General features: G+C 47.4%; 2 protein-coding genes across 2 annotated transcripts in view; one reads left to right on the top strand and one right to left on the bottom strand.

The window, feature by feature from the left end:
- Positions 1–106: 106 nt before the first annotated feature.
- On the bottom strand, positions 107–6,607 carry LOC135805014 (anoctamin-7-like). Its single transcript, XM_065318999.1, has 4 exons — positions 6,031–6,607; positions 2,906–4,581; positions 2,062–2,274; positions 107–1,635 (listed from the first exon to the last, which is right to left on the bottom strand). The coding sequence occupies exons 1-4, from the start codon at positions 6,110–6,112 to the stop codon at positions 778–780; spliced, it is 2,829 nt and encodes a 942-aa protein (XP_065175071.1). The 5' UTR covers positions 6,113–6,607; the 3' UTR covers positions 107–777.
- Positions 6,608–14,082: 7,475 nt separating this feature from the next.
- Positions 14,083–24,144, top strand: part of LOC135805012 (protein YIPF1-like) — a 35,669-nt gene continuing 25,607 nt past the window's right edge. Inside the window, exons 1-5 of the mRNA XM_065318998.1 lie at positions 14,083–14,403; positions 16,669–16,696; positions 20,302–20,319; positions 21,079–21,140; positions 23,038–23,121. Of these exons, the coding sequence (XP_065175070.1) occupies positions 14,359–14,403; positions 16,669–16,696; positions 20,302–20,319; positions 21,079–21,140; positions 23,038–23,121 (237 nt within the window). The 5' untranslated portion in view covers positions 14,083–14,358. The remainder of the gene's footprint in view (positions 14,404–16,668; positions 16,697–20,301; positions 20,320–21,078; positions 21,141–23,037; positions 23,122–24,144) is intronic.

Genomic DNA, 24,144 nt, shown 5'->3' with positions numbered 1-24,144 from the left:
TATGTTATAGCGGGGGTCGTTGTAGCGAGGTCTGACCTGTACATGTATTCCTTGGTGATGGGTCTGTGAGGTCTGTAACTCGACTCACAGTGCAACTCGCAGTGTGGAGTTCAGAATGCTGCCTCGAGTGCTACGTAACTGTCATTCCTTCAAAGCAAGATGTTTTGGCTTAGGGTATGCACATCACTGAGTGTAAGTAGCATGTTACATGTAGAAGTAGCATGAGTACAAGACTAGCAACAGCAGTACAAATACAATTGATGAAGAATGCACGGAGCGAACATTGACGCTGAGCAGACATGATGATATCTACTGGCATATAGTAGTGGACATGCACTGCATCCTACCCATTGTAAATATAAGGCAATGCAGACGAAATTGTGCTGTTCACACTCTACTCATGATCACCTACGGAGATAGTACTCTAATGTTGTTCTATAAAAGATAATACCTAGCTTTGACCTGGCATATCACACCTAGCAAATCACCTATGCATGCCTCGTGACGTACCATGCAGTACGCATACACTGAATCAATGAGATAATCACATTCGAGACAAGCAGATGCAAGTATCAACAGAAAATTTGCCGACAACTAGATTTACTTAGTCCGCTGAATGATGTCAATGCATCATTCGGCGAATTGAAGACTGCGAGGAGGAGGGGGAGGGGGGGGGGGGGTTAATGCATCAGGCTCCATCCCACGGTGATAAAGGAAACAGCTTCATTGCCACGCGATGCGTCGACGCATGCCATTCTGCTGCCTGTAGACGACCATTCAATCATCATCGTTGACTGCGGACGCGTTAGCAGCCGGATCCTGTCCGCGTAGCATGGTCTTGGCGAGGAAGGCCTCGCGCTGCTGCTGGAGCTTGATGCTCTTGGGAATGTCGGGCACAAGCCAGGCAATGATGGCCTTGATGAAGAACACGATGTGCTCAAAGGCGATGAGGAATGCCAAGCGACCTGCCACGCTGTGCCAGTAGAAGCTTGTCAGCTCGGCTACGCCGTCACCATCATTGCGCCCCCGCTTTGGCCCACGGTATCCGCACACCAGATTGCCTTCATTCAGGTCACGGTTGTTGGCGAGGTAGTCAGCACGCACGGTGCTGTTGCTCAGTGGCTTGGGGCCGCCCATTGTCGCGTTCTCCAACTCCTCAAACACAGCATGGCTGGTGACACTGATAGAGTAGAGCGCAAAGCCAGCAACGGTATTGTCGTTGGTGCGGTTTTCATTGTAGATGCTGACTTTGTTATTCACCGTCCGCTCGTAGACAAGACGAGGAACAAAGCCGGAGGTGAGAGCGATGACAAGGCCGTTGGTGATGACGGCAAAGGTCGACAACGCATCGAGAATTCCGTACCAGATGCCGATGTCTTCGGCGCGGTCAGCAAACGGCCGGCGTGTCTGTGTCAACAGCTTGTTTGCGTCCAGGCGAATCTCAACGATGTTGTTGATCAGGGCGAAAATAGGTGCCAGTGGGAAGGCCGTGACAAACAGGGTTACGAATCCGTACTGCAGCACCATCTCCAGGTATTCACTGAAAAGTCCATGATCAGGAAGGGGATTCAAATCGTAGTCGGCCTCCCAGCGGTTTGGTGGTTGGTCAGTGTTGTCACGCTTAGCCAAGTAGACCTGATTCACAGCAGAGCAAGATCAAGGAAGCAAAACAAACTTGCAACATTGTTTTACCACCTCAACATGTGGTAATGGCACTTATTAGTACTTTTAAAGCTGGCTGGCTATGAAAACCAACGGAGAGAGAGAGGGGGGGGGGGGGGAGAGGGAGAGAGAGAGAGAGAGAGAGAGAGAGAGAGATAACTTAGATAGATAGAGAGAGAGAGACTCAGAGAGAGAGAGAGAGAGAGAGAGAGAGGGGGGGGGGGGGAGGAGAGAATGTGTGCACGTGGTGTGCATGTGTGTGTGTGTGTGTGTGTGTGTGTGTGTGTGTGTGTGTGTGTTTATTTTTCTCACCTGTTGACAACAGTTCAAGGATCTAATCTAGATCAGAGATTCGATAATCATGCTCAAACACAAACATACAAGCGATATGCAATGTACCTTAATTCTGGGCAGAACCACCTCCATGAAATTGTTGAAGGCTTGCTTTCCCACCATGATGATGGCCAACTGAATTGTCAGCTCAATTAGACAACCTCCGGCACCACACTCGTCCAATCGGTAGCCGGCGATCGTGTCATAATTTGGTGGGTACCCGGCGAAGTTGCCCTTGAAGAAGGCGATGTAGAAGATACTCCCGTAGTAGTTACAGAACTGTACCAAGTACAATACCAAGCATGTGTATGAAGAAAACACACATGCACGCGCGCGCGCCCGCACACACCAACCACACATCACACACACACACACACACAAACACACCGGCACACATACACACACACACACATCCACCGGCACGCGCACACACACACAATCTCAAACTTTGATTCGTGTTCAGAAGTATACGCCGTTGTGGTGTGTGGCGGTGTAATTCTCTGTAGCTCTATGCCCAAACTGCATAGTATGTGGTCAACCGCATGTCTCTAATACATGCTTAGACCAGATGTCAATTGCCACCACTGTGCTCCACAAACTACCTTACATGCATGTGCATACACTGTTCTAACCATGTCACTTGTTTGCAGCATTAATATATTGTTTTGATGTTGAAAAGTAGCCTACAATGCAATACGATTCAAATGTATTACTAGTAGCAAGAGTACATAACCACTGGGGGTTATGTACTCTTGCTAGTAGTCATGCAGCCTACATTTTCTTGGACACTGTTGTCGTCTACTTCAACCTTTTCTTTGCGCGTTCATTCGTAACCTAGTTCCAGACAGTATAATTATAGTGCTGTAGGCCAGTCACCATGTTGTACTTGGTATCTATAGCAGGTACAAACCTGAAAGAGGAACATCTTGAAGGTGAAGGAGTCCTCGTGCTCCGTTTGCGTGCGATGCAGCTCCCAGTTGGTAAGGCCCACGGCGAGGAATTCGTAAATCTTCCCCAAGAGCATGATCATGATGACTTGGATCAGCGATGCGGTGACGGTCGTAAGGATGCCGCTCAGGCTGCGGATGGTATCGATCTTGTAGAAGGCCTCTGCCACAACAATTCTGTAGAGGATAACGGAAATGAGCACTGCCAGAACAAGAATGACGAAGAACGCCATCACTGACAGGGCAGAGAAGATCTTCACATAGTAGGAGGGCTCGCTTTGATACGGTTCTTCAATTTGCGTGACCGGGTTGGGGCGCAAGCGGCGGACCTTGGCCTCAAACCGGGGACGAGGTCGCTCTTCCTCCTCCTCAAAGTCTGTCAAATCCCAGTCGTAGGCAATCTCGTTTTGCTGCCTCTTCCAGAACTCCAGGAAGAACGTGGCCCACAGCGCCATGAACGCGGCAAAGAACACGGTGGCTGGGTTGTCAAAGATAAGTGTAGCTCTGCTGTAAGTGCACGCAGACGAGTAAAGCCAGTAATCGCAGTCCGAATCGCACAACGGACACATGAGAACGTCTCGGCACTGCAGGTCATTGGGGCCCAGCAGCGAGCTGTTGTGGCAGAGCGACGAGCTTCGATTGAGGCCTTCCAGGTTGCATACTTGTGCACCGACGTTGGTGGTACCCGAGTAGGCAATGATCAAGCCAATGATGAAAACGATCAGACCGACTATGCTCGGCAGAATAAGCACAGACGTATAGTAGCCAAGCCAGGCAAAGTAGATGGCAATCTTCTCTCCGTAGTAGTTGCGAATGTGATCGAGTGGCTGGAATCGATACCAATTGCCATGCCTCCAGTCTCCCCACGTTCGGTACAACTCTGATCGTGCGTTGATGTCGGCGTCCGCCTCAAACCCTCCCTCGTGCAGTGGGTATGCTGCCACGTAGGACTTGTTACCGAGCAGGCGCTCCACGCCAATCTTGGTCTTCTCGTGAGCGCGTGACTCCTCATCGTGATGCTCACCCTCTCCATAGCGCGCCTTGGACAAGATCTCGTAGGCAATGCGGCTGCGCTGGGCGGGCGAGAAGAAGATGTTGGGTTTGTCGAAGTTGATGAACTTTGGGCCCATGGTCCGTGTGAACAGGGCTGTGTACTGGTTGGGCTCCTCTTCCAGGTCGCAGTCAAACGGGTTGTTGCCACAGCAGCAGCACTCCAGTGCTCTTTCCAGCGTTGTGTGTGTCTGCTTGTTGTCCATGCTCAGTGGCATGCGCATCAGAAGGATCTCAGCCCACTTGCACAGCGTCGGGAACGGCAGGTGCAGCTTGACAAAGTTCGTCTTGCCGTCGTTCGACTCTTCCTCGTGCTCCAAGTCCACCTGGTATGTGTCCTTGAGGGCGTCTTCGAAGATCTTGCGCTTCTCAGCACGCGTTTGCCGCCATTTGTTGTCGTCGGTGAGCCCTGGCTCGAAGGCCATCACGTAGTCGATGCGCCGGACACCATCGCGGAAGAAGACGCCCACATCACCCTTGTCCACGCCATGCGCGGCACTACCCGATGTTGTCTGCGCTCGGTCACGCGCCAAATCCATCGGGTGGGACTCGACTGGGGCATCAGTCTGGCCAGATTGGTAATAAACACCTACAGGAAATCAAGACACACACAGGCATGTACATGTATACAGACGTACATGGACACACACAGAAACATGGACACAAACATGGACACACACACATGCACACACACACACACACACACACACACACACACACACACACACACACACACACACACACACACACACACACACACACACACACACACACACACACACATGGACACACACATCTACGAATGTACAGTGATGAAGACAAACAACTGGATGGCTACATCCGTCGTCATCCCGGTTTGTGCATCACATCGCGGTACCGAGGAAAGTGTGAAAATGCCCATTGAGGTGGTCGCGAGTAGGGGTGTGCGGATAATGCTCGAAAAGGTGGCAGATCCTGTTGCTCGAAAAGCAGTGAAATTGGCAGAACCATACAAACATTATGGCGGGCAATTCCTCGAGTTCTGCTCCATTTCTTTATCCACATACCAAACATGCATGAAACTTACCAGAAAAAGTACCGAATTCTGCCAATTTTTCTGCCGGCATTATCCGCATATGCCTAGTCGCGAGATGGAGTTTAACTCAAATCAACATTATTGCCGGGACTGGCTTGCGGCGTGCTCTTCCGTAAGCTAATCAAATTTCAAATTGTCCCAGAAGCTGTGATAGTAAGTAGTGGCGATGTGCGTGTATGATGAGAAAGGACTGTACTTGCTTCATTTAGGATCGAGAAAAGCCGGAGTGAGCCTGATGGATAGTCAAAGTGGTCAACGGGCTCCGAGACAACAATCAGACATCATGATTCAGTGATGGTTTACCGCACTGCATGTGTGAATCACGTCCGCCGGATCGTGGAGTCCATCCGACGGATTAACCGACCTTCGCTGTAATAATTATAATGTATCCGTCCAGCCTACACTGGGCCCGGACCCTACAGTACTGACTAGGCCTATAGCCTAGGTGCTACATGTACTAAAACTTTAGTTTAGTTCTATAAACTACACGATTTCATTCCGTACACCACGGTCTGCCGGCATAGAGTGAGTAGATCTACCCCTGAAGAAGACATAGTGACATAGTGACATAGTGCGTGCTAGAACTGGAACTACCATTTGCACAGTTACTTCAGAAGTTTGGTCTTCTTGACCCGCCCGACGAAAAGCGATTGACGCCAACGGTTCACAAGTGTGAATCGCAGAACACTCAGGACTCTGGAGCCGGTCAGGAGTCATCAGGGCAGAGCGGCTCGGCTGGGAATGATCGCTGCCGCCAACTACAAGGCTTGCCTGGGCCTGGGGTCCCTACACTCTAGACCGGAGTCCCAAACCATTCAATTAGTCTATGTTCTGCCCGTTTCCCGGAGCCTCAGCTATCGACCAGTAACTGTTAGGTACGCAATCCTGCGTGAAACTACCAATGACAATGTGGCAATGATTTTTGCATCAATCGACACCGCCAAGTGCACGCTATACGCTTACCTGGCTGACCTGCGTTGCCTTCAGCCGACAACAAGCCCTCGAAACCGACCTCCTTGCTCGCCATTGTGTTCGGCTCCGTCATTTACGAAGTTACGATACACACCGCCAGAGCGAGAGATCTTCCTCGCGCGCGCCAACTCTGCGGGAAAGCGAAGTAAAATGGACGACGACACGGACGAACTGAGTTATGCAGGAGCTAGGCGGCGTGGGCAGACCGAAAGCCCAGTACTATGGAGGCATGCGTTGTTGCGTTGTTGCTGTGGCGGCAAGCTGCGATGGAGCTGGTGTCCTGGCTAGGCTTGCTTGTAGGTCTGGCTGCTGTGAGGTTAGGATGTGGGATTGGGAGGCATAAGTGTCAGAACTGACTTCTCCAGGAGTTACACCCATCGACCACAGTTGCACTCAATGCACGCTGTCGAGTGGCTGCTCACTCCGGGTCGTCGCCGCCATTCACCAGTTCGTAAACCTCCCCAGGCCTCAGTCCGCCGGTTCAGAATGTCAGATTTGATCGCTGCAGTACGACAACAAACACCCGTCCATTCGTTGTCAGCTAGTCGATCAAAATGGAGGAATATGACAGCCACCACCATAACGGCATAAGCTACTTGCGTTGTCGTTGACAGGCCACGTGATCGTAGCTATGAACCGTCTTGCTTCTTCTTTTACTCCATGGTCAAGTCTAAGTGCCGGTAAGAAAAAAAGAAGCTGCATCGCAGTGTTGTCGTTTACTCACTCGTTTACATAGTAATTACGCACATATGTGTTAGAGCTAAGCCAAGCATGCACACTGGGCCCAGTCAGTGTACTCGTAGCCTACTTATGCTGTGCTATTCAATTCATGATGTACATTTTCAAAGCTGTCCCATGGGCATTTTTTGTGTGCAAGATCATGTGCCACCACGATAACCATGCAACTGTCTGCGCGGGCAAATCTCCGGGCTTAGCGACTGAATAGGGAAAACAAAATGCATGGTAGTCGATGCCTGACTTCTTCCTGAGGCAAACTAGCCCCCCCCCCCCCCCCAGCATTCCAATGCCTGGCTACCAACAGCATACTATCATACCACCGGGGGGGGACGGCTATGGTTTTCCTCAGGTCCGGATGGACGTTCCAGCTGACTGGATAGGTACAATACTCGAGCACGTGTCTGTTCTCCTCAGTAATCGGGCATGCGCTTCCATATGTGCTCCATGCACAGCTAGCCACCAGCTGTTCCACTCAGGCCAGCTGCTGCAGTTTGGAGGTGCATGACCTGGGTTTGCCATCCTCAGTTAGTTGAGATACCACCGGGGGGGGGGGGGGGGGGGGGGGGGGCATGTACATGTACTGTGCAGGTCACTGTAGTCCCACTGAGACTGCAGTGACTGGCGCACACCTTGTTGAATCAGCCACTGTGACCTGAGCGCAGGTTCAGAGCTGTTCTATTTCCACGGAGTAGTCCCTTGCTGAGGATCTTGGCCAATGTACCATGGATGCTCGCAGCTCATTCAAACCATTGGTAGAGAACTGGTACAGTCACGATCAGGTTGTGTACAAAAGCCCAGCTTCAAGTATTCCTGTAGATGCCTATCCATGAGATTGACATCCGGGATGTCATGACTAGGCTCCTATTCAAATTCCAATTGAATTCCGACAGCAATTTAAGCCAGGCTTATGCGCAAATGGTCCACCTTGGAAATCGGGGTTAAATTCAAAACAGGCTTCTATAACGTTATGCGACAGGCATTTATATAAGACTCTGCTACGCCGGTAGAATAATGTCATTAAAAATGACTGGCTGGGGTAACAGAGGCTGTGTCTTGCCCCATTGATTGCCTCCACGGTCCAATGGAGTGATTCTATCAACGCAGCTGTTCATACAACTTGGTAGCAGACACCGGGTCCAGGGTGTACACTCTCACTATACATGTCTTGTCGATCTGTTTCATTCAGATCTTTGGCGGGGGGGGGGGGGGGGGGGGTGTCGCGAACATCTGTAGGTCTATATGTACGGCATCCAGTGCATTTGCCAATTTGCGTGTTTCTGTGACGGGCGTACATGGCCCATGGTGGAGGGTGACATGTATGTGCCGGTATACTACAGGCCTCCGAGGACCTCCGTGGGTCTTTCACACCACTGGTTTATTCCCGGCACGGATGTGGTGCTGCATCGTGAATACGCCAGCTATGAGAAGCGGCTTGCTGGTCGCCTCGCCCTCAAGTGCCGGGACAAGCCCTTTTCGAACATCATGGCTTGGGTGCGAATTCGTACCCAATTTGCAGTGTTCCATTCAGTCGACCTCCGGCTACGCGGTCCAGAAGGCGCCTGACAGGCCTGTCGACGCAGGATGGTGCTGGGATAGGCATCGGCCATTGAGAACTGAATTTCGTCTGTTTTACGTGAAATTTCTTGGAGTTTTCCAATGTATTGTACTGGAACTTGATAAAATTCTATTTTACTAGGCTTTTCATGGTATCTCTATTTTTTCACATCTACATGACTTTATCTTGCCCGTAAAGAGGCCGTTACCTCGGAAAAAAAGTATACTACAGGCACAGCCACCCGTGACTAGAGGAATCTGGCCTGATCAATACTGTATTGCTCAGAAAACTTATCCCATGGGGCCCGGGTCGCACGCATCATTTTCATGCCGAATACATACAAATTATAGTGTGCCGTTCAAGTTGTGAATGATTTGTGATGTTTGCATGTACCCCCCCCCCCCCTCCACACATACACGCACACACACACACACACACACACACACACACACACACACACACACACACACACACACACACACACACACGGCACACTGGCACACGGCACACACACGGCACACACACACACACACACACACATACACCACACTGTTTTTCAAAAATAGTATTGTATTGCATTGTATTGAATGTCATTAATTTTTACTTCGGTGGCTCACATTGAACAGTACTGTGAGTCTGACAATGTACTACTACAACTTACAGTCCATTCAGAAAAAGATGGACTTCTAGCTTTTGGCCATAAATGGGTCAAACGTTGAGTTTTTTTAGAGTTTTTTTCTGCAACCCCCTATGGAATCCTCTTCCAATTATGTTTCTGAAGTCTATTTCTTCAAAAAGCAAGCCATAGGAAGAATAAGATTTCGGCCAGGTTTTGCCCCAAGAGCACTGAATTGGGAAAACCCATCAAAATCCAGGCTGTTTGACCCTGCCTGCAACAGTGCATTGTATGGTTCGAACCCCAGTTCAGGTACCCTTTTTGGACCCTTTTTCAAATTTCAAGTTTCACAGCACTGCACTGTGTACGATAAAATCTTGAAAATCGCCTAATACGGGAGCTCGCCAGAGCCAGGGCCCATCTTTTTGTGAATGGACTGTAGAAGAGGCCCGAAAAACCGATCATAGAGGAGATAAAAGGAAAAAGAAGGAGTAAACCAAAAACTAGATGAAGTGAGACATTGGCTGTGGTGCCTTTTTCCTTTCCCTTTCCTGTACCTCTCCTTTACCTTCACCTTTCTTTTTGTCCCACAGCTTCTCACTCTTTTCTCCGCTCCATCATCATGCGCATATGCGGCCATCACTACATAACCCCCCGGGCCACGGGCGGGGGTTATGTACTCTTGATTCATCTATCGCCATGATACTACATGTACATTTGTACTTTGTAGTAATGACATATGTATTATATCTCTTGATTTATAGGATTTGCAATAGACATATTCATAAATGATATATCTTCAATACCCATGAGCTACACTGTATATTATAATATGATGTAATTATCATAATTATTCAATGGTTATCATCATTCTAGCTCATTTTTTTCCCCTGTCATAGTCCCGTTTATCATGTTCAGCATAAGCGAAGTTGTGGATCATGCTTGCATGGTTGACTCCAACGCGTACATGCAAGTAATAATAATAATTATAATAATAATAATTATAGGATTTGAAAATGTGTGCCTTTTATGCCGTTGTTATTATACAGTGGTCATCACGACCAATAATAACGGCATAATGGTTTTCATGGAAGTTGTAAATATGTTTGAGGCATGAATGTTTACATTTTAGATTCATAGGGCGATAATATTTCTGATGAATACCCATTTTCAGCAATAATTGGAAATTTGAGCATAATTGTTCAGCTGCTGTCATGGAAAGGACTGAAGCAGTGAATGTGCAGAAGAACATTGCAGGTGTGGCACGGGGTGGTTTCATGATGACATATCGCACATGCCGTCATGAAACTACCAGTTTTAAGGATACAACAAGGTCCAAAAAATCTCAAAAGTCCTATACCGTATTTCCACAAATAGTAGGCCGGTCTACTATTTTTTCAACCTCGTCCTAACCCGGCCTTATAATCGAGGACGGTCTTGTATTCGAGGACGGTCTTGTATTCGAGGACGGTCTTTTATTCTTTCAACCCAGTTTGACCCTGGTCTTCTATTTCTCGCCACACAGTTTTACCCCCGTTCTTCCATTTTTTTCTACACAGTTTGAGCACGGTCTTCTATTTTTTTCCCACAGTTTGAGCACGGTCTTCTATTTTTAACACAAGAACAAAGACTCATTTAGTAGGCCCGGTCTTCTAATCGGAGACGGTCTTTTATTTTTTCAATCGCCCCCTGCCCCGGCCTTGTATACGAGGAAGGCGTTGTATACGAGGACGGCCTTTTATTTGCGGAAATACGGTATATAGGAATCGAAAACTACATGTAGGGCACAGGCCTTGAGCAAGGAGATGAGCCTGAGATGTTAGTGTTTGAAAAAAAATCTTATTCAACTCTCGATATCTACTAAGACCTAGCAAGGAAGGTCACATACTTTTTGCTATTCTCATGCCACACCCATTTTGAGTTGAAAAATATGACCAAAATCCTATACTATTGCATTGTAGTATAGGATTTAGCAAATAATTAAGGGGGGACGGGAGGTTCGCTGGCCATATTGCGGTGCCCGTTATAAATTCGCTTGAATCTCAGCACTCAAACATCAGAATTCCTTCAAATTTTCAGTATATGTTCCTTGACATCCACTGACGACATTGCAACCAAGAACTGTGGAAAGTATACTGGTATCATGGAGAAATGCAGGAAAGCAATTTTGGAAAAAATGCGATAGCCGGGCATGATTTCTGCGCAGTTTTTCTCAAACATGGTCACTTGAAGATAAACACATAACACTGCAAAATGATCAGGTACCAAGGGGCTAGGGCTGTTGCCTAAGCACAATGCGATTACAGTTCCCATGGTGTGCCACTGCAGCCTTGAAATAACAATGCACGTGCGCAAGATAACTTGACTGAAGTTCAAGGTCCATTATTTTGTTTCTAACAGAAGATCTTGTGTCCTAAGAAGGCAACGGATCTAGAATGGACCGTACAGAACCAGAAAATATATACTTTTACATACAAGATATGTACAGCATTTCTACAAAACTGCGCGGAGTGCCCATAATACCCCTAAAATCAGTGAAAAATGCACCTAAAAATTACATAAAAAGGACTGATAGCGGAGTGCTACTGAAATATTTTCACATATCTGACCTGAAGTTGCCATTCAGAAACCACCTTTGTCATATGTAGTGCCCTCTTTCTCAATAGTGGTCTCCTCCCAGCCTTTCCTCTGCCTCCTTCTCCTTTTCCTGCTCTCCTTTTCCACTGCTGATGACTTGCGGAGGGACTTCTTCACACGCCATTGGTCTTCTAGCTCAAGCGCTGCCTTCGTGTGATTGCCATCAATGCATCCACACTCTTTCAGCACACTGAGCAAGGTGATAGCGCCGTTGTTGAAGTTGAGCACTGCCAAACTACTTGCCAGCTGAACGGTGTCGACGGAGCAGAAGCCTTCCTTCGGACACATTCTCCAAATGACGTTGTTGAACGACTCGTTCGCATTCTGCGTTGCACCCATCTGGCAGCGCTCCAGCAGACTTCGTTCGGACAGCTGCATGTAGATGGGCTTCACGACTTCGAACACAGCCTTTGGGAGAGGGTTCTTATGAGGCCTCCGCGTGTGCCCACAGACCGCTGCCAAATATCGCACGCAGCTTCACTCTCCATACCGGGTGCAGATGCCGCTGTGTTTATGCTGCACTTGTGATTATCCAGCCAGGTTGAAAAGGCTTCCTCCGTGATTGCACCACTTCGCTTCTTCTCAGTCCAGATCTTACATTCGTGACAGTATCGACCCTTCACTGTGATGTCCAGTACACGGCCGCTCTGGAAGGAGATGTACGCGAACACACCATACAGCGACGAATTATCCCCTGCGCATCCAAGTGCCGTCGAACGTCACTGCGACGTGGGTGGAATCTGTCATGGCACGCAACTCAGCTGCGGATTGAACCATGTCAGTTTCAGCTAGCTTTACGGCTGCAGCAAGGACAACTTCCTGGTGGCTGCGGTACGCTTTCTCCGTTACAGGAGCAGGAAAATTCATTACGCCGCAAAACTTTCGGAGTCCACCATGGCCACGTCCAATGCATCGCATCGCCAGTACAGATCGTCAATTCAGATCATAGCTCCTGCAAATTTTCTTGCTCAGAGACGTACTTCCACTGTGTCCACACAAAGCGCATTGAAGTCGCAGGGTCGATCCAAGTCCAGTGTCATGACAGTTACTGACGATCATGTCTCCCTTCGTGCACTTCCTACAGACAGTAAATTTAATTGATCCATCAGTTCCTGGAGACACTGTAAATCCACGATCTTGTAGCCAGAGACAGACTCCTCAACATCAGGATAGAACGCATCATCATCATACTCCTGGCAGCTATCACTGGACGACTCGTCTGAATCACTGTCACTCGAGCACACAAGCTCAGATTCAAATTCCATGATCATAATAATATCACTAAGCCATTTTGGCCTCGACGAAATCTTCCGAGAGGAAGCGCTCTGCGCCGCTTCAACGGTGCCTTCTTCCACAACTGGTACAGAGCTTGACTGCTTTGGGGCGTAGTATCTCCTTTTCTTCCTCCTATGGCCACTTCCAGAGCTGCTGGAGCTTCTCTTTCGGTTCCCCATGTAAAATTGTTCACTTTCACGATCACAAACAAAAAAACAAAGATTTTTTCCTTCGCGTGGGCGTCGTGGCGCTGTAGAACGTCATACGCGCGTACGCGATCAAGGAAGCACGTGGCAGCTCTCCATGACTACAAAAACAGAAGCCAGGGTCGCTTACCTGGCGAAGTTGAATCAAAAACGCTTGATTTTGGACTAAACCAAAATCACAAATTTAGGCAATTGTAAACATTTGAGTATTTACATTTGAAATTTATCTCGACATACTTTAGCTCATAACTCCACTTCTACTAAACCGATTACGCTCAAATTTGAAATTCTGGCGCTTCAAATATCCTAAGACAAGATTCCATAGCAAAAAGTTCAAAACTCAGAAATTCATTTTTTGACCCTCTGAACCTCCCGTCCCCCCTTAAAGAGATCGACATCATTGTACAGTTGAACATCGATTATCCGCACATCGACTATCCGACCATTCGATTATCCGTAACAGTTTTTTTTGGGCGCACGTGCCGTAGAGGACGCACTGTGCATGTAGTGAGCCATTCAAAAAATACGAAAATTTTGAAAAGTAAAAAGGTCGTGCGGCTCTGCACAACGAAAATTCGAACGAAGTTTCGCGACAGGCCTTGCGAAAATGTGTACGAATTTTCGCACGAACTTTTTGTTCTGCACATTTTCGTAGTTTGCACGCACCAAGTGCACGTACGACATGACCCAATCTCACGAAACTTCCTACGAAAGTTCATTTCGCGTTCCCTGCAAGTTTCGCGTCCAAAGTTGCGAAAGTTCGTGCGAAGTTTCTCACTTCGTGACGTAGAGCGAAAGTTCGTACACATTTTCGTTTTGCAGAACCTCTCTAATAACCACTGAAAGTGTGTGAGTGACAGTTTTTTCTTATCTGGAACATTTGCCTTATCTGAACACCGCCTGACGTCGACAGCTGTCTGCCCAGAGGTGGTCGGATAATCGATGTTCAACTGTAGTAGATTATGACGTCATCTTGACGTTTAGAATGACCTCACAATGCTGAATATTTTTTGAGTTTTCAACTAACTTTTCAAGTCTTGTCTCAGTTTCAGTTTCTTCTTTGTCCTGTAACGGTGCAAGTACAGTCTCCATCTCATCTGTTCAAGATCCTCATCAATCGCATAGGCGGAGGTGTGTGCATACTGGGGAGTAACTGCACGAGTACACTAGCCATATTGGCTTTGAAAGTGGAGTGCCTTATCAGCCCTGATTAGCAGAAGGCTAGTTTCGCAGGAAAACACTGTAGAATTTGACATTTTCCAACAGAACGTAATCATACACGCGAGCTCAGGATGATGGCGGAAAGTAATGACACAGTGATCGACATGGATTCGGAGGTATGTCTGTTTCTGTGATTTCCGCATTTATACCATGGATATCGTTCTACATTACTCTTCACCTCTCCAACTATCTAATAATAATAATAATAATATTAACTGGTTTGAGGGAAAGAATAATTTAATTCCCGTAGCTATGCAGAAGACGTTACTTCAGTAACGTCTGGCGCTAGCCAGGGTCCACACAGCTTTAATTTGGTGTTTGTTTGTTTGTTTGTGTCACGCCTGGCGCTATCCCGTATCTGTCCCGTACCGTACCGTACCGTACCAGCCAAGACAGCTGGCCACAATATATTTTGGTTTGTTTGTGCCATCGGCATGCCTGACGCTATCCCGTACCTGTCCCGTACCATCAAGAATACGGTACAATCAAGAGAATGAGTATATATGCGGAGTGTATCGGGGGAATGCATTCAGTGCAGTAACATTTTGTGTGGATTTGTGTGCGAGGCCGAGATCCCACTAGCAGGCTGGCTGGGCCGCTTGTCGACCAGCCCGGGAATCGCATGTAGGCCGATAGCATAATAATTATAACGTATATAGATGTATAGCAGGGAGTCGTATTATGTAAACGACTCAGTGCTGTCTAGGGAGATTTTCTTGAAAGAAATACGAAGTAGGGAGATGAAGAAATGCAATTAGAATGGACGTTAGTTGCCGAATATGTGACATGATGCGTCAGCTAAAACAACCTTTGGAAGAGAGATCCCGTCGTCTCCAAAATAATCCTGAACGGGCGAGTCAGCGCCAGTCACAGGAAACGTCGGAAGAGAGATCCCGTCGACTCCAGAACGTCCGTGATCGGCAGAGTCAGCGCCGGTAACAGGAAACGTCGGAAGAGAGATCCCGTCGACTCCAGAACATTCGTGATCGGCAGAGTCAGCCCCGGTCACAGGAAACGGCAGGACAGACATCGCGTCGACTCCAGAACGCCCGTGATCGGCAGAGTCAGCGCCGGTCACTAGGGGTGTGCGGATAATGCTCGAAAAGGTGGCAGATTCTGCTCGAAAAGCAGTGAAATTGGCAGAACCATACAAACCTATGGCGGGCAATTCCTCGAATTCTGCTCCATTTCTTTATCCACATACCAAACATGCAGGAAACTTACCAAAAAAGTACCGAATTTGCCAATTTTTCTGCCGGCATTATCCGCATATGCCTACCGTTCACAGGAAACGTAACAAAAAAATTAAAAATTAAAAATATACAAAAAATATTAACGCCGTAGCAACAGACGTTACTTCAGTATCGTTTGGCGCTAGCCAGGGTTGACACGGCTTTGGCACGTCACATGCATGATGAGCAAGCAAAAAAGCATAGCGTAGGGCCCTGAGCTTCCAAGCTCTCTCGTTAAACAATCGTCACACGAAAACGTTTTGGAAATAATTAGTACACTTATCTGTTACATTGTTATGACTGCGCACTTTGTTTTATTCATTGCCAATAATAATACCGGTATTAGAAAACAATACCGTTCTATTCGAAGTACATGTCGGTTCTTTAGACACATAGCACTCTATTTCCTATTGATGATTGCACTTAAAATTTATAACTTACGACTTCAACTGTAGAAGTTTGTTTTGCATATTTACCTGAACTATGTTAAAGTGTGCTTAGTAGATCTACGTTTAGAATAGTACAATCATTGATGGTACATTGTACATGATAATCCTGAGTGGTGGTAGTGTGAGTGAGAGGGGGGGGGGTCTGTATTACTCATTGGATATTCTCGCAACAGTACATATCTGCATTTATGCTGACCTTTCATACAAACTTTCAGTCAACTTGCCCATCATGCTGGCGGCTTATACTGGGCGTATACACCTCATACAAACCCCATACAAACCCCATATAGACCGCCACCATAGAAACAGGAAGAAGTTGACTGTCAGTTTGTATGAAGGTCAGCATAAGTATAATACATCCCACTAGTACACTTGTACGTGAAATATAAACCATCATACAAACCTCGGCTTTACCTCGGTTTGTATGTCGGTTTATATTTCACGTACAAGCGTACTGTTGGGTTGTATTATATACATATGTCGTGTTACGTATCTGAATGGCTTCCGGGACGGAACGAGAAGCAGCTAGTCTACTGACAGTGTATTACTCACTGGATATTCTCGCAACAGTACGTATCTGCATATATGTCGTGTTACGTATCTGAATGGCTTCCGGGACGGAACGAGAAGCAGCTAGTTTACTGACAGTCCTGACGTGCAGCTCTCCTCCATTCTACATTTGTCCTTGTTTGTGCTACAGGATAGCAGCAGTGGCGATACTGCCAACCGTAAGTTCCGTTTGTATTTCATTTAGCGTTAGTGCTTTGCTATGCAGCAATTGCCTTGTGCAAACTATGCACTTTTCGAATGCTGTGGCGTATTGGTAGTTCCTTTGCATGGAGACAGAGTCCATCCACAGCAAGCCAGCTTGCATTTGGATGACATCACTATGTACACAGGGACCATTTGTAGGCCCCTTGAGCGGCTGGCTTAGACAGGTCTCACTGGGCACACATGTTCATTGTACACATACACACACACATACCATGTACAATGTATACGCCCGTCGCAAGAGAAGCACGCAAATCTGCAAATGCACTGGATGTGCACCCACAGATTTTCTCTTATAGCAACGATAGCGAACAAGATCTGAATGAGACAGATCAAGACTTGCGCCAGATAACTGTCTAATCCACACAACTGGCGAAGCCATGTGAATCGGCCACCAATGCACACCTGGTCTACACCACACGGAGTACATCGGCATAAAACGGCCAAGACAGTTACCTATGCACGCCCTACACTTGCTGGGGTAACCAGTATAGACAGCACGCTGCTTTGATAGAAGCAGACACATAGATTCACTGGTACCTTGAATTGAAATTGGAGTTACTTTACCAATCAGTCTCGGCTACTGAGTACTGGGAACCCAGAGCCAACAGACATACCAACAACCTCAGCCATGAAAGCTATTATAGTAACGACACACTGGATTGTGGAGCCGAAACTAGTCCAACTTCCGAATGCTTTGGCAAGAAGGTAGCCTTCCGACACACACACACACACACACACACACACACACACACACATACACACACACACCTCAGACCTCAGACATGCCCATCGCGGGAGCGATGATAGCGAATAGCTATGTTAGACATAGCAACTTGTGCTGGGATTACACCATTCAACAGCTTGCAAGGCTGATGAATTGACCGCCACTATTTTTAGCCTGGTATCCACCACACAGCTGTTTGAAGTGACTTTTTCTGGCCAGTGAATCCCTATTTTTGATTTTTTCAATTTTTTTCTTTTTTTCTTTTTCTACACACACACCACACCACATACTCCGGCATACACTGGCTGTTGGTAACCACCCAGGAGAATGAAAGAAAAGTCAGGAAGAGTCTGAGAAAGAGACTCTTTCTCACACACACACACACACACACATACACACACACACATACACACCTGACCTTTGACGCCCATCGCCGGAGGCGATGATAGCAATGCTACGGCAGAAGCCATAGCAACTTGTGCTGGGATTGCACCATTCAACAGTTTGCAAGGCTGAAGAATTGACCGTCACTATTCAGCCTGGTCTACACCATACAGCTAGACTGTGAGCCAAGTGCATGAATTCATGATTTTCGTTCCCACTTTGGGTGTACCGCGATTTTGTTCTTTTAGCATGTGGAGAGACCTAATAGAAGATCATTTTTGATTGTTGTCAGTTTGGGAAGCTTGCAGGGAAGTCAAAATAAGCAATTATCTTAACATACCCCGTTTCCATAGCAACTACATAGCAACTGACATAGCAACATGCTATTTTGAAGGTGTTTCTTACTTTTTTCAGCAGGCAACGGCACTGGACGAAGAAATGTATATCAAGCGTCATTGCAGCTGGGTTAAAATAACTATACGAGGCCAAAAATTATAGAATTGCGCATAAGTGCATTGTATAAAGTACGTGCACATTTTAAATATTACTCGAAGTGACGATGCACTGGTAGGTAAGTGCACATGAAATGGTGCCGACAACCACGAAATGCACTTCAGGAATGATAATGTACAGAACAAACAGGTGGCATTCAATATACAAAGCCCAGCAGCAGCGAATTCTCCAGACAACGGTTGGAAAAGACCATCAACAACAGCCAGGAGAATCTGGTTTAATCCGGTGCAATGCTCATTTCACCCTCTCCATCTCTATAATATATACATGTACAGTATGGCAGAATAATGTTAAAGAAGTTGCTGGATACAGGATTTGTATATTTGCACTCATATAACTGATCAATGTAACGTTACTTCGTAAGTACTGCTGTATTGCTTCCTAACTTATAAGTGCAAAGGGTAGAGCAATGACCGTAACCAGTAACGTTAGAGGACCGCAGGGGTATACCGGTAGATACAGATCTGTAGTTCATTTGAACTATAATAATAATTATTTTGAAACGTTAGTTAAATTACCCATTGTATGTACAGAACACAAGCGGAAAGATACGATTAATCATAGTCTGAAGCACTTCAGTATAAAAGATCGAAACAGTTATTAGCTCTCCGGAGATAAGGTACATTGTACGTTCTACATGTATTTCTGCTCCAACAGATTACAAAAACCTTTAGTTTAGCTTGACTGATCAGCAGCAAGCATGCTAGCACACTGATATGATTGACATGATGATGTTCGTACTGCCACTGCGCTGCACTAGCACTGCACACAATACTAAACCACGAAAAAACATCGTCATGATGCGGCTGGGTTTGCACCACCGTACATTTTTGCGAGGTCAGTGGTGCAACAGAAGTCCGCTCCAGCTCTTGTGACCTTGGTTCTTGTCGATGGCGGCTATTGATTTGGCCAAAGTAGTTTCTCCCTTCTATTTGGGCATGTTCGTGCCTGATTTGGAAGTGACAACAAGCTGAATTCGTATCTAGTCGAGTAGATGAAACGAACTGGGGAAAAAAATTGCGGTACGCTCAAGGTCGGAACGAAAAAAAAATCTAACAGGATTTTTGGTGCCTGGCTCACAGTCTAAGCTATTTGAAGTGATTTTTCTGGCCAGTGAATCCCTATTTTTGGTCTTTTTCATTTTTTTTTCCCGCACACACATCACACCACATACTCCGGCATGCACTGGCTGTTGGTAACCACCCAGGAGAATGAAAGAAAAGTCAGGAAGAGTCTGAGAAAGAGAAGAAAGACGTGTGTGACCATAATCGTCGGGAATCGAACCCGCAACCTATCGATTGGAAATCGCTGCACATACCACTGCACCATATGGGACACACACACATACACACACATACACACACACACACACACACACACACACACACACACACACACACACACACACACACACACACACACACACACACACACACATACACACATACATACACACACACACACACACACACGCACGCACACACACACACACACACACACACACACACACACACACACACACACACACACACACACACATGGCAAACCATTCACATGAAAAGCATGTGTCTGACAATGTACACTACAATGTAACTCAGTAATGGATCAACCTGTTTTGGCAGTTTTCTCACTGCTGTGGGATGTTGGCTTGAGGGTTAGTTCATATGTAGGTGTTGTTGCATTGCTGACTATTCTTCTCTGTGTGGTCTTGCTGTTCCATGGCTGCTGCTGCTGCGACTTGCTGCTTGTGCGGGGACGTGTGCGGTGTGTGTGTGCATGTGTGTGTGCGTTTGTGTGTGGTGTGTGCGTGTGTGTGTGCACATGTACGTTTGTGTGTGGTGTGTGGTGTGTGTGTGTGCACATGTACGTTTGTGTGTATGTGCACGTGTACGTACGTGCGTGTGCGTGTGTGCATGTACATGTACATTGGTGATGCAGAGTCGACAGCAATCACCGGTGAGTCATCCTTATAATATGTTTGCCCTTGGAGACATACCTTTGTTCAAGTGCCCTACGTGTATTGTGGTCTGCTTCGTTCTCCCAGTTGTACAATTCACTTGCAATATCATGTTCTGTCTGCTATTTTGCAAGAGCGGTGAACTTCGTACGGTGTATTTTGCAAGAGCGGTGAACTTCGTACGGTGTATTTTGCAAGAGCGGTGAACTTCGTACGGTGTATTTTGCAAGAGCGGTGAACTTCGTACGGTGTATTTTGCAAGAGCGGTGAACTTCGTACGGTGTATTTTGCGACAGAGACGTGTGTTTTGGTAGTTATAAATTTGGCCTGGTGCGCATTATGAAAACAAGCTTGCGGTAATGTTTCTCTGAAGCAGGCTGCTACTGCTACCCTGGGAAGATGTTTTCTTGTGGTGGTACATGCCCTCTGCCGAGTGATTGTCCCTCTACAGTAGTACATTGTGTGTGTGTGTGTAAGCACAGGGGCCTGTGCGCTGTGTCACTAGTGGCCGGGTCACGATGATCTTGGCTGTCAGAGCTGGGGACCAGCATTTCAACCGAGTTGTCTTCTGGTAGTGGAGTACTACATGATTGTGCTCTGTTCACGTGTTGCCGTATGCCCTGGGTCATTTTCAGTGGATTGCGATTTGTGCGTGCACAGTTGAACCTCACTTACTAGTATCCGGGTTTCTGTGCTCAGGGGCCCAGGCTGTACTCTGAATTCTATTAATTTCGTTGTTCTCTGCTCTCTTTGCTCAGGTGCTATTGGTGATGACACACAGGGTGACGACCAAGAGGATGTTGATGAAGATGAAGATGACGTAAGCCATGTTCTTCATCCGTATGTACTGATGATACTTTCAGTTTGCATGTTGTCATGTGGCTGGTCGTAGGCTATCGTACCTCCTAATCCAGGGAACACGCAAAATTAATCTGTACTTCGTAGCCAAGAGGGAAAAGGTGTACTTTAGATTGTAAATCTGGCATACAATGACGTGTGGGTGATGATGTGGCTTGTCGTGTATTGTGCTTGTGTACTGCTGTAGTATGTGGGTGTGCACATGTGTGTGTGTGGGGTGTCGGCATGGTGTGGATGTGTGCGGGTATGGATGTGTGCGGGTGTGGATGTGTGCGGGTGTGGATGTGTGCGGGTGTGGATGTGTGCGGGTGTGGATGTGTGCGGGTGTGGATGTGCGTTTATGTGAGTGTGCGTGGGTGTGGATGTGTGTGGATGCGGGTGCCAGCTAGTTTGGTTGGTGGGTGCACTTATGCCAGATAGTGTTGGGCCTGTTGCCAACGGGCTCGGCTGCTTGAAGGTGTATTGTTGTACCTAACACCTTTGTTGGTTTCAGGGTTCATATACTTTCTGTTTGAAGTATACATACCTGTTAACTATGGACTGCTTCTGGCTAGATTAACTCTTGTGTGATCAATGGTGCTAGTGAAGCTTATATCAGATCCACTCTGATTTAGCCACCCACACTAGTACCAAGTATTACCTTCACTGGGGGCAGGGGTACCTGCAGTTGGATCCCGGGACGGATACCCTGATGCCGTCAATCCTTTTTCTGCACCTTGTCCTCACCCACTTACTGAGGTGTGGTGAGCCCATAAGTGGGATCATTTCAAGTCCACCCTAGTTTGGGGATTTCAGGGAGTGTCGGCCGTTGGGTGGTTCAATGGCCAATTGAGTCATCTTTCCAAGATTCCTTTTGAGTCTCTCTCCCCTCTCCCGGGGAGACCCACGTGACCAGTTTTGGCAGTGAGCAAGTACAAGTACAGGATGCGGGTATGTGTGTGGGTGTGTATGTGTGTGGATGTGTGTATGTGTATGTGTGTGGATGTGGGTATGTGTGTGGGTGTGTATGTGTGTGGGTGTGTATGTGTGTGGGTGTGTATGTGTGTGGGTGTGTATGTGTGTGGATGTGAGTTTGTGTGGGTGTGGATGTGTGTGGGTGTGCATGTGTGTGGATGTGAGTGTGTGTGGGTGTGGATGTGTGTGGGTGTGTTTGTGTGTGGATGTGGATGTGTGTGGGTGTGTATGGGATTCACTGGCCAGAAAAAGCCACTTCATAGCTGTGTGGTGTAGACCAGGCTGAATAGTGGCGGTCAATTCTTCAGCCTTGCAAGCTGTTGAATGGTGCAATCCCAGCACAAGCTGCTATGGCTTCTGCTGTAGCATCGCTATCATCGCCTCCAGCGATGGGCGTCCAATGGTCCAATAGGTGTGTATGTGTGTGGATGTGGATGTGTGTGGATGTGGGTATGGGCTTGTGGATATTTGCGGGTGTGATGTATGTGTGCCCAGGGAATAATTTACTTTCAACTTTTGCATAGCAACTTTGCTACGCAGAATCAAACTTGAATAACAATTCGAAAACGTTGCGTCTTCAACATTTGAGAACATTGTCCTTCTGTAGAGCTGATCAGAGTGCAAGCTCAGACCACAAGTACACTGTAACACCTTAGTTGCAAACCTAAACGGGTGCCAGGATGCATAGCTCAACACTTGAAGCTTGGTGCATCTATTTCATCCGTAAGATACACACCTGGCATGTACACTGTGCATCATAGGGTACAGTGGAAAATCAACATGTATCGCAGTTTTCTGCGCCACATTTCTGAAGTTGCTTCGCACCTCAGAAGAATTGCGTAGCAAACTGCGATGCGATACCACCGATCATACCGGTTAAATTATTCCCTGTGTGCCTCGTGCAGGAAGAAGAAGCTCTAACGGAGAGTTCTCACCGACCATGGTCATTTGAATACTACCAGGGTTTCTTCGATGTTGACACCGACCAGGTACATATCTGCCTGCACTCAGTGTTCCTGTGCTTGCTCTTTACAGTCATGTACATGTATGTGTGTGCTGTGTGTGTGCTGTGTATGTGTGTGTGTGTGCTGTGTATGTGTGTGTATGTGCTGTGTGTGTGTGTGCTGTGTATGTGCTGTGTGTGTGCTGTGTATGTGCTGTGTATGTGCTGTGTGTGTGCTGTGTATGTGCTGTGTATGTGCTGTGTGTGTGCTGTGTGTGTGCTGTGTGTGTGCTGTGTGTGTGCTGTGTGTGTGCTGTGTGTGTGCTGTGTGTGTGTGCTGTGTGTGTGCTGTGTGTGTGCTGTGTGTGTGCTGTGTGTGTGCTGTGTGTGTGCTGTGTGTGTGCTGTGTGTGTGCTGTGTGTGTGCTGTGTGTGTGTGCTGTGTGTGTGCTGTGTGTGTGCTGTGTGTGTGTGCTGTGTGTGTGCTGTGTGTGTGCTGTGTGTGTGTGCTGTGTGTGTGCTGTGTGTGTGCTGTGTGTGTGCTGTGTGTGTGCTGTGTGTGTGCTGTGTGTGTGTGCTGTGTGTGTGCTGTGTGTGTGCTGTGTGTGTGCTGTGTGTGTGCTGTGTGTGTGCTGTGTGTGTGCTGTGTGTGTGCTGTGTGTGTGTGCTGTGTGTGTGCTGTGTGTGTGTGCTGTGTGTGTGCTGTGTGTGTGCTGTGTGTGTGCTGTGTGTGTGCTGTGTGTGTGTGCTGTGTGTGTGCTGTGTATGTGCTGTGTGTGTGCTGTGTGTGTGCTGTGTGTGTGCTGTGTGTGTGCTGTGTGTGTGCTGTGTGTGTGCTGTGTGTGTGCTGTGTGTGTGCTGTGTGTGTGTGCTGTGTGTGTGCTGTGTGTGTGCTGTGTATGTGCTGTGTGTGTGCTGTGTGTGTGCTGTGTGTGTGCTGTGTGTGTGCTGTGTGTGTGCTGTGTGTGTGCTGTGTGTGTGTGCTGTGTGTGTGCTGTGTGTGTGCTGTGTGTGTGCTGTGTGTGTGCTGTGTGTGTGCTGTGTGTGTGTGCTGTGTGTGTGCTGTGTGT

Source organism: Sycon ciliatum, chromosome 1 (assembly GCF_964019385.1).
Source record: "Sycon ciliatum chromosome 1, ocSycCili1.1, whole genome shotgun sequence".
Taxonomy (NCBI): Eukaryota; Metazoa; Porifera; class Calcarea; order Leucosolenida; family Sycettidae; genus Sycon; species Sycon ciliatum.
Note: the sequence above shows the minus strand (reverse complement) of the source record. Positions and strands in the feature narration are given on the sequence as shown.

Coding starts and splice junctions, on each gene's coding strand:
- LOC135805014 (XM_065318999.1), bottom strand. CDS start 6,112: ATGACGGAGCCGAACACAATGGCGAGCAAGGAGGTCGGTTTCGAGGGC. Junction 4,582..6,030: donor AGGCAACGCAGGTCAGCCAG/GTAAGCGTATAG, acceptor GATTTCCTGTAG/GTGTTTATTACCAATCTGGC. Junction 2,275..2,905: donor TCAAGATGTTCCTCTTTCAG/GTTTGTACCTGC, acceptor TACTTGGTACAG/TTCTGTAACTACTACGGGAG.